The sequence below is a fragment of the Ricinus communis genome, chromosome 5, assembly GCF_019578655.1.
Source record: "Ricinus communis isolate WT05 ecotype wild-type chromosome 5, ASM1957865v1, whole genome shotgun sequence".
Classification (NCBI taxonomy): Eukaryota; Viridiplantae; Streptophyta; class Magnoliopsida; order Malpighiales; family Euphorbiaceae; genus Ricinus; species Ricinus communis.
In genome coordinates, this window is record NC_063260.1 from 2,831,471 (window position 1) to 2,842,100 (window position 10,630).

General features: G+C 34.3%; 2 protein-coding genes across 4 annotated transcripts; one reads left to right on the forward strand and one right to left on the reverse strand.

The window, feature by feature from the left end:
- The first annotated feature begins 110 nt into the window (after positions 1-110).
- On the forward strand, positions 111-3,926 carry LOC107262005 (protein FAR1-RELATED SEQUENCE 5-like). 2 transcript variants are annotated; one of them, XM_015724969.3, is made up of 3 exons: positions 111-677; positions 845-3,095; positions 3,575-3,926. In XM_015724969.3, the coding sequence occupies exons 2-3, from the start codon at positions 933-935 to the stop codon at positions 3,767-3,769; spliced, it is 2,358 nt and encodes a 785-aa protein (XP_015580455.2). In that variant the 5' UTR covers positions 111-677; positions 845-932; the 3' UTR covers positions 3,770-3,926. The 2 variants fall into 2 exon arrangements, with proteins under 2 accessions (XP_015580455.2, XP_048229650.1); XM_048373693.1 differs by having other exon boundaries at positions 3,599-3,926.
- Positions 3,927-4,222: 296 nt separating this feature from the next.
- Positions 4,223-8,226, reverse strand: LOC8258757 (diacylglycerol O-acyltransferase 2). Of its 2 annotated transcripts, NM_001323687.1 has the most exon segments (9): positions 4,223-4,623; positions 4,993-5,080; positions 5,286-5,383; positions 5,642-5,728; positions 6,460-6,615; positions 6,712-6,818; positions 7,297-7,382; positions 7,485-7,559; positions 7,663-7,971. In NM_001323687.1, coding segments are annotated over 9 exon segments (1,023 nt in total). In that variant the 5' UTR covers positions 7,887-7,971; the 3' UTR covers positions 4,223-4,521.
- Positions 8,227-10,630: the final 2,404 nt, after the last annotated feature.

The window sequence follows — 10,630 nt, forward strand, 5'->3', positions numbered from 1 at the left end:
GATAAATTATTCAGGAAATTCCCCAAATTCTTATGTTATAATTCAAATTTTGTTGATATTTGCGTGAAATAAAATTGGTTTTATTGCTGGCTATGTAATTAAGTATGAAGATTTGAAGGACAGGTATTACTGCAAAATTCAAAGAAAAATAATGGCTTGGTTGAATACTTAAGAACAGTATTAAAATTGTGACAAGAAAAACATTATTTTAATTCCACTGCAACAGATAAAAAATATTACTAGAGTTCCTTCTTTTTTACTTTTTGCATTTTATAAAAATATATTATATAATTATTATTAAGTATTTTCTTTTACTATTACGTTAGTATTAATTCAAATTCATTAAAAAAAATTGTAAGCAGCAAAGAAAACCGTAAAACTTCAGTTATAATATAAAAAAAGATTTACGAAGAAAAAAAAAAAAGAAATATCTTTCTGTTTATCTCAAAATCAAGCGGAAACAATATCGGAGAAGAAGAAGAAGAAAGTGAAAAAAAAAACAGTAGACACAGATCGGCTGGCTGTGGAAATGAAATAAAATGATTTCGGTTGTCGACATGCAACTTCAGTTTAGCTTTTGTAAGAGATAGTTGTGCAGCGCGGCCTTACTGAAATGAGCTTATTACAATCCCTAATAATATAAAGATCCATCAAAGCAAGCTAAAGGAAACACCTGGGTCAGTTTCATTCTCTTTCTAGTTTCCAGTTAATGATAATTTTGTAATCTTCCTTTATTTTTTTTGGATGCTCCATTTTTTGGCATTTCATTTTCTGTTTAGTATAAATACTAATGCAACTGTAAAAGTTTAAACTTTATCCCTTTTCTGTTTGATTGTTTATGAAGATTTTGTTTTGCAAGCATAATATGAATTGGAAATTAAGATATGGGGTTGGAACTACTGCGCATGCAAAATGAAGTTGTTTAATTTGAGATGATGGGTCTGGGAGATGATACCGTGGATGTCCACCAGAACCTTCTTAATGTTACTGGTGATGAGCATCATGATCAAATGGAAGATGAAGAAGATGTAGAGAAACAACTACAGAACCACCTCTTTCAAAATTCCACTAGGCTCTGCATTCCTCAAGGAGACCCTCATCTCGAGCCCTACGAGGGAATGGAATTTGAATCTGAGGAGGCTGCAAAGGCCTTCTATAATTCTTATGCTCGCCGTGTTGGCTTCAGCACCCGTGTCAGTATGTCTCGTCGCTCTAGGCGTGATGGTGCCATCATTCAGCGTTCTTTTGTTTGTGCCAAAGAGGGCTTTCGTATTGACAAGGACAAGCCTGCGGATCCTCATATCCGTGTAAAACGTCCCCGTGCTGAAACTCGAGTTGGTTGCAAGGCCATGTTAGTAGTTAAAATTCAGGATTCTGGCAGATGGGCTATTTCTGCATTTGTCAAGGAACACAACCATGACCTTGTCCCTCCTGATAAGGTGCATTGCCTCCGCTCACACCGCCATGTCTCTGGCTCTGCTAAGTCTTTGATTGATACCTTGCAGGGTGCTGGTATTGGCCCTAGTGGAATTATGTCTGCTCTCATCAAAGAATATGGCGGAATCAGTAATGTTGGGTTCACTGAGCGTGACTGTAGGAATTACATGAGAAGCAGTCGCCAGAGAACCCTTGGAGGTGATACTCAGGTACTTTTGGACTACTTGCGCAACAAACAGGCTGAGAATCCTGCATTTTTCTATGCTGTGCAAGGTGATGAAGATCAGTGCATGAGCAATATCTTCTGGGCTGATCCCACAGCAAGGACTAACTACACATACTTTGGTGATACTGTTACCTTTGACACTACTTACAGGTCAAACCGCTATCGGTTACCATTCGCACCTTTTACTGGCGTTAATCATCATGGCCAACCTATATTGTTCGGTTGTGCGCTCCTAATTAATGAATCTGAGGAATCTTTTATTTGGCTTTTCAAAACATGGCTTACAGCAATGTCTGGGAGGCCTCCTGTTTCAATCACTACTGATCATGATAGAGTCATTTGTCTAGCTGTTACTCAGGTATTTCCTGAAACCCGGCACCGTTTCTGCAAGTGGCATATTTTTAAGGAATGCCAAGAGAAATTATCTTGCTTGCTGTCTGAACATCCCAGTTTTGAAGCAGAGCTCCACAATTGTGTGAACCTCACAGAGTCAGTTGAAGAATTTGAATCATGTTGGTTGTCAATAATTGATAAATATGATCTCAGGGAGCATGAGTGGCTACAAGCAGTTTTTACTGATCGCCGGCAATGGATACCTGCGTACTTGAGGGACACATTCTTTGCAGAAATGTCTATAACACAGCGCAGTGATAGCATCAATTCTTACTTTGATGGATATATCAATGCCTCAACAACCCTACAGTTGTTTGTTAAGCAGTATGAAAAGGCTATGGAAAGTCGCTATGAGAAAGAAGTCAAGGCAGACTATGATACAATAAACACTGCTCCAGTTCTCAAAACTCCATCACCAATGGAGAAACAAGCATCTGAGCTTTACACAAGGAAGTTATTCTTGAAATTTCAAGAGGAGTTGGTTGAGACATTAGCTTTTCTGGCAACCAAAATTGAGGATGCAGAGGCTATCAGCATATATCGAGTTGCCAAGTTCAGGGAAAATCATAAAGCTTACTTTGTTCGTCTTAATGTTCATGAGATGAAAGCCACCTGTAGCTGTCAGATGTTTGAATTCTCTGGCCTTCTTTGCAGACATATATTAACAGTTTTTAGGGTGACAAACGTTCTTATGCTGCCTTCTCACCACATTTTGAAACGATGGACTAGGAATGCCAAGAGTGGCGTCATATTGGAGAACACATCACACAGCTGTTCACGAGAATCTCATACTGTCAGATGTAATAATCTTCGCCATGAAGCCCTTAGGTATGTTGATGAGGGGATTAAAACTGTAGAAGTTTATGATGTTGCTATGGATGCTTTACAAGAGGCAGCACATAAAGTGGCTCTTACGGAAAAGAATGGAGGGAAAGTCGCAATTGCAAATGGAGCTCGACGAGACCATCCCCATCAGGGTAAACAAGCAAATAATAATAGCAGAAATCAGCAATGGAGTTCAGAACTACCTGCATCTACGGTTAGTAATTTGTGTCCTACGTATATGTATTTTTCATTGCTCATTTCTACCATGCTTATGCTAATTTACTGTTAACTGGATTGAGTAATGTGCTTTTGATAAATGATAATGCTAATTGGCCTTGGAGATCCTAAATTAACTCATTAGTGTGCTAATTTGCCATTCGCTGCACAAACAAACAGTTGACAAAAATTAAAAATATCACTGCACATAAATATTGATCTAATTTACTCTAGAACAAAGTATCTTTAAACTATGCGCCTAAGCTTATTTCTTGCTTGGATCTCTCCTCCTAAAGGAGTTTAATCCTCAACTTCTTATTGAACCGAAAAGCATCTGCCCCCTAGCATTGGAAAATTATTTTGTTCTCTATTTCTACAGTTTGCAATGTGATTCGTTTTCTGGAATTCTATAATCTTTTTACTGAAACACTGTTTAGCTTTTCATGTTTCGCTAGTTTGACGAGATTAATGTTGCAGAAACACGTAAATGCCGATATGCAGGATGAGCAGGACAGAAAGGTTCAGAAACTAGAGCGTCAGCTTGAGCGAGCACGATGGAAGTGCGAATTGTATCGGGCAAACTTGCTTTCTGTGTTGAAAGATATTGAAGAGCAGAAGTTAGAGTTGTCAGTTAAAGTTGAGAACATTAAGTTGAGGATGAAGGAGATGTGATGTGAATGCCCCATTTTAGGTCTCTATCTCTTTCTCTTTCAAGGCAAAGGCATTGTGAAGGGTCTCTGCTCTTTGTAGTTTAGACAGATTGTTGAAAAGTATTTTTCTTTTTCCCTTTGGCATATAAATAAAGATATGGATAACCTTTTGCTTTTTCTTTTTTAACTTTTAAATCGCAGCAGCATGATTACAATATAATAATTATGAAACGTAACCCTTAAATCTTATAATATTTTTTGGATCGAAAATTTGTCCTGATTCTGTATTATGAGACTACCAAACACTAACGAGCAAATATTAAAACCTGAAGGCAAAGGCTTCTAATTTTTTTTTTTTTAATTTTAATAAATACTTTTAGTTTTCAATTAATGCCTACATGTGAATTTTATTATCTCGTAATATTAAAACATGCAATAAAAATGGATATCCATTTGACATTTGATTACTTTCGACTGCATGCAAGGGCGATCCGAATAGAGCAAAGCGATCCATTCTTGCTCGATTAATGAATATTTTAGGCAGTACCAGCAAGTGCCAGGCTTTGTTTTCCACTACAAAGATTTCTACTGTACCACTACTACCAAAGGGGGCACATATCTTTGAATATCTAGAACAACTTTGTGATGCCCGCATATTGAAAAGCTTTATTCACCGTTTTACATTTCATTTTCCTAATTATCTAATGAATACAAACATTATCGCCAAAAACTGAAAGAGGCATCCAACTGAACTAAAACAAGTACTGACTTCTATCAAAGAATTTCAAGTGTAAGGTCTGCATAGCCAACCCGTGCTTTATGCCTTTCAAAAAGATCTTTAAGTGCCGCAACAAACTGACCCTGTACTTCTGAGACCTGCAAAAGATTTAAACTTATATATAACAGTTTGGAAGTACCACATGCACTTCAAATAGTCATTTACTCCCTCGCTACTAATGGGCTTCGGCATATCAATTTGCATATTTGCAAGCTATAGACTACATAAAAACTTCCTAGTTTTGGAAAAGATTTGACTTCCTAAATATTATTGCTTTTGCACATGCCTACTAAGAGTACCTATAGACAAACTGAGGGCTTTAGAAGATGTATATGGAGATTAGAGCAGGAACTCTCATCCATCATGTTTCTGACCATGGAATCCCATAACTTCAGCTAAAACAAGCATATGTGCACTTATCATTTTAAATTATCATAGCTTGTACCACGCTTGTAGCAGTGACATACCTCTTCCACTGTAGGCTGTGGATTTTGCTTCACCTCAATCGGTTTACCGACGACAACATGCATCGGACGTTGTAGCGGTAAATGAGAACTGAAAAGAAACAAATCATTACAAGATATAAATGACAAATTACCAGCAATAAGAAAAATTTCCTCATTTTAAACTTTAGTAAGAGATGAAATTTGTTCGATCAAGCAAAATATTATAAAGTGAATATAGGTTACACCACAATGTAATAAAGTTAAAATAGGCTCAATCAAAAGGTCTTTCACACTTCTCCTAGATTTATATTTACCCGAGAACTCCCCAAAAGACAATTGGGCTGAACTTAATAGCTCTAGCAATTTTCATAAATAACTCGCCATCAGGTTTCCACCACTTGTACACGTTCGACTGTTGCAACAAAAAGAAAACAGTTAATCAACAAATTTGGGTGATCCAAAATGTGCAATTGACCAAAAAGAAAAGTATCAATTTACACAACAGAAAAGAAAAACCTAGTAGGCATCAATGTCTTTGTAAAGCTAGAAGATGGTAATCCATTTAATCTCAGCACTATCGTCTATAGTCAGCATTATGCTGTTCACAGCTAAAGTAAAAGAAAAAAGCAGTGCGGATGAGAAAAAATTTAATAAGGAAAAGAACCATTACTTGACCAAAGCAGAAAACTGGAACCAAGGGTTTACCCATCTCCATAGCTACTCGGACAAACCCTCTTCTCGCCTTAAGGAAAGCAATCTGTAGAACATGCAACATACAGGATAAACGACCAACCAATCTGCCAAACTTGCTATCTTCAGTTACATGGGAATAAGGGAGAGAGAAGGGGGAAAAGTGGAGGAGAGAGAAAGAGAGGGAGGGGGATGAAAAATCAATGATAGGAAAAGAAGAGTAATTTGACGGAGTTGTTCCAAGAAACAATTCACACGTCATGCTCATTGTTAATTCTTCCCCAGCCATATGAGGAAGAAAGAGAAGCTGTAAGAATAGAGCCAGCTTTGGTTGCTCAGAACTAGAGATCAGGAATTGAAATTAAGCCAAAATATTTCAATTTGGGTCAAAAGAGAACCTGAAGAAAAACCAGAAATGAAATTGCTTCATTACCAAATTCATTTCATTTTTTGACCTCTTATTCCTGAAACCTAATATCGCCTAAAACGATACTTGAAATATCAAAGAGAAAACGTCCTGAAGCAACAATCTTTAAGAAAAAGAAATAACAACATATAACTGGGCATATACTTGCATGGTTAAGAACAAAATTTAAGACATAAGTAAATTCATGAAATCGTAGTGGTAATACAAATCCTACATATACAGCAACATAGCGAGTTTGGATGAGTGGCAGTAGTCCTAGGAGCAAAACTTGCCAAGCCAAAGGAATTCAGGGAAGAAAAAACGAAGGGAAGTGTACTTATGTAAAGTGAAACAATAAATAAAGAACAGTGTAGAAGAGTTAAAAGAGAAACCTCAGAGCCATGCTTCATATAAAATGTCTCTTGAACTCCACCGGGAATCACAATGCAACTATAACCAGATGCTAGGAGGGCAGTGAAATTTTTCTTTGTTGCTGATGTAAGACCACACCATGTCCATATATGCCTTAAAACTGGTGTGCGAAACACCTAAACATATGATCCAAATTGTGTTGAGAACGTGAAATAGAATAAAAGGGCTCTAATAGAGAGACAAGAATATGAGGCGAGGGCAGAAATTCTTACAGCGTTACTTGCAAGGACCTTCATTTTAGGAAGGGGCAGGACAGCAAAGTGATCTGATAGTACAGAAACACCAAGGGGAAATACTGAATGTGGCTCATAACCAAAAACTGCAGGAGGAACGAACCAAGAGTGTTACTTGCACAAAAACAAGTAGGAAAGGAAAGGAAGCAACAAAAGTCATGAGGATAAGTAAAGACCCTATTAGAAACTATGACAATCAACTTAGTACTGTGTTAAGATATGTAGATCCAAGCATGGAAATTTTGGGAAGATCCACTATGCCTAAGGTAAAGCAGATAAACAAGGAAACCAATTAAGAATTATCTGGAGGAAGGCGTCCTTCCCTTTTATATAGGTGTTAGAACTGAGTTTGAAAATCAAATAAGTATATTGTTTGGAATAAATCAATGGAATTCCTGCAAAATCATGCCATCGATTTTCCAAAACTATAGCGCATCATATTGGGGAAAACAGTCGGTCTAGTGTTTGAGTTAAGTGATTGAAGTAAAATGCAATAATAGAAATGTGGAATTTGAGTGCAGGAAATGAAAGTTAATTAAATAAATAATGAAAAAAGAAACAAACCGTAAGCACGATCAGAATGAAAAGCATTCATGTCTTCAACATGGAGAGTTACCGGAAAATGACTGCACGCATGTCTGCATACATACCTGAACATCATCAAATTATTTATTAATTTTATATGTTGTAAAAAGAAATAGAGATAATTACAGAAAGAAAAATGAAAATATATAAATAAATAAATAAAATACCTGCACAAACGACGGCCCAACTTACTGTGTTCGTCGATCGGAATGAACATTAACACCACAAAAAATCCAACAATCCTTCAAAAAACAGAAAGAAACAAATTGATAGTTAATCATGTCTTAAAAAATAAATAAACAAAAATAGTAGAAAAATGAAGGAGAAGGAGGAGGAGTAACTAACAGGAGGAATGTGGGAAAAGAAAGGAAGAGATAAGAGATGAAGAGTAAGAAGAGATTGAAATGGATTGAACCAATCCATATGCTCAACGCTAACAGTGCGTGAAATATGTTCGTTGGGTATAGTTCTCTCGAATTTACAACTGTATAATTTGATTTCTCTTCATTCTTCTCATCATTACTATTGATATTATTATTATTATTATTATGATTCGCTTCTTCCCCCATTTCTTCTTCTTCTTCTTCTTGCTATTCAGTGCTCAGTGCTCAAACTCTTTCTGTATTAATGAAAATAAAGCAGCATCGACCTCTCCGCCATGTAAAATCTTTTTTTGCGTCCCTGATTCTGATGCCGTGGACAGCGAGTATTTATAATAAATAAATTAACAGTTGTTTATTGTATTTTTTCGGCAAAATTCTGGATTTTCTTCTTCAATTCCAACTCGTCTTCTTGCTCTTTAATTTTGTTTTTCTGTTGTTTTCTTAAAAAATAATAAAAAAATAGAAAATAAAATACCGATCGTCATGTTGGGTCCACCTTTTTCTATTTCTGGGGGTTTCTACAGCTTTCTTCTCTGTACTCGCATCACATGATGCACCAACCCGTTCTTTCTTACTTTTCTTTCTAGATTGAATATTAATAATGCTTTCTTTTTTTTTTAGCTTTAACAAGTTTTCTGTAAAAAAATGGATAAAAGTCCAACCAATTCGGCCCATCTTTTTGCCAAAAATGACTTTGTATTGGAAAAAAACACACAAAAGAGTCCATTCAAAGTTTTACAGTGGCACTAAAAATGAAGCCAGCTTTCAGTGTCTGATCTTCCTGTTATTACTTCGAGGAGGAGACTGCGACTGGCTTCCTTTCACACCACCACCGCCACCGCCACCGTATGCACATGTTTTCTCCATTTCCATGTGCTTGTTTCCCTTTTAAAAACCAATGATCAAAGTCTTGGCTGATCTGAGACGTGACGCTAAATATATAAGTGGATCTCTAAAATTATCTCCTAAACTAAAATCTTAGTTCAATTAGAGATATAAATTTTATGAATTCTCATATTTGGATTTTTACAGACTAAATTATAACAGAAATAATATTCTCATAAACGTCGTTACGAACTGTCACTTTCTCCATTTTTAGAAGACTCTTCAGTCTTCACGCTTCAATGCTAAAATGTCACCTTCATTTGAACCTTGAATCTTTTTTCATCAATCTTATTGCTGAATAAACCTCTCTTAGCTTCATTTTTCATGCCTTTGACCTCCTTTCTACCTCCAACTCCACTGACTCTTTTCTCTGGAACATAGTGATTCGTGGCTTTGTAAATCAATGCCTTCTACTATGATTTTGTTCTTTATATCACCAAATATTGCAACTGGGTATTTAATCCATTAAAATCACACTCACTTCTGTATTTCAAGGCTTATATGAGTGCCTGGGTTACATCGAATTTGATAAACAGGTTCACGATGATGCTTTGAAAGATGGGTATAAGTTGGATTTTATCATTTTAAATGGCAAAACACCTCTTTAGCTCCTATTTTTCTCATTTATTTTACTTAGTATCTAACGATCGACGGGTTGCATTTAAACAAATTTTTATATTTTTATTTTTCTCATTTTTAAACTCTTCCAGAAACCAGTAAAATATTTAATTTTGATTCAGGAACAGTAAAATATTTAATTTTAATTCATCAGGTTCTTAAGGATTTATTTTATTTTGAACTATTCTAGATTTTTTATTTTTTTATTTTTTAAATCCTTACATAAACGTATGTTGATTTTGAATTTTTTTTTAATTTTAAAGATAAATGATGAAATTAATAAAATATGAATGAGACGAAAAATAAAAATAATATGCTATTGAGGTTAAAAAAATATTTATCTCTAAATACAAGATCATCTTTGTAATGCTATATGCAATTCAAAAAAATCACCTCCTAAGTTGATATAGAATTTATTTCAAAAAATCTTCACCATATTTTTTTAGGTGCATTATCATCTTTGTATGTTATATGCAATTTAAAGAATCGCCTCCTAAACTGATATATAACTTATTTCAAAAAGATCATCACTATATTCTTTTTAGATAATGTACATCAGTTTAATAAATTGCTGAAAGTAATACTATTGATTAGATATTATTAAATTTGAAGTTTCATAAATTTTTAGAATGGATCAGATAAAGATAATTTTTATAAAAGAAAAATCTAAATTTAATGAATAATCTTATATTGCTATTTTTACCAAAATTACTTTTCATACTAAATAAAAGAAATAGATAAAATAATGAAAATAAAATGAAACAAGTGCACGACAATTTTCTTATATAAATTCAAGGTTTTTTATATTCAATCTAGTGACATATAGCAAATCAAGACCCAATTAATGTTTAAATATTAAAAGTATAACAAAACATTATATAAACTTTTAAGGATCTAATGAATCAAAATTAAAAAATTTAGGAATTTTTTTAAATAATAAAAAAATATTCTAAAGACTCAATAAACTAAAATTGAAAGTTTCATTATTTTATTGGTATAATTTTTTTTATACTCACTTGTGTTAGTGATATTTGTATGCACACTATTAATAAAATGATCTAAAAATTATAAAAATAAGAAAATTTATTAAAACACAATCAATTATCAGATAAAAAGTAAAATAAACTCAAAAAGTATGGAAACATGTAAAAATTAGTTTTGTACATTTTATTGGGTTAAATGCTATGTATGTATGATGTAGAAGCTATGAACTTTATTGGGTTAAATGCCACGCTGGTATTAGATCTTTGTATTTTTTTCTAATTGGTACCAAACTTTCTTCATTGTACTGGCGGAAGATATATAAATAATATTTAAGTGGTACCAAAAAGAAACAAATTGAAGGTTTGGTACCAATTGGATATAGATGACCAAAGTTTGGTATCAGCGGGACATTTAACCCGAACTTTATTGGACAAGTATTTTGT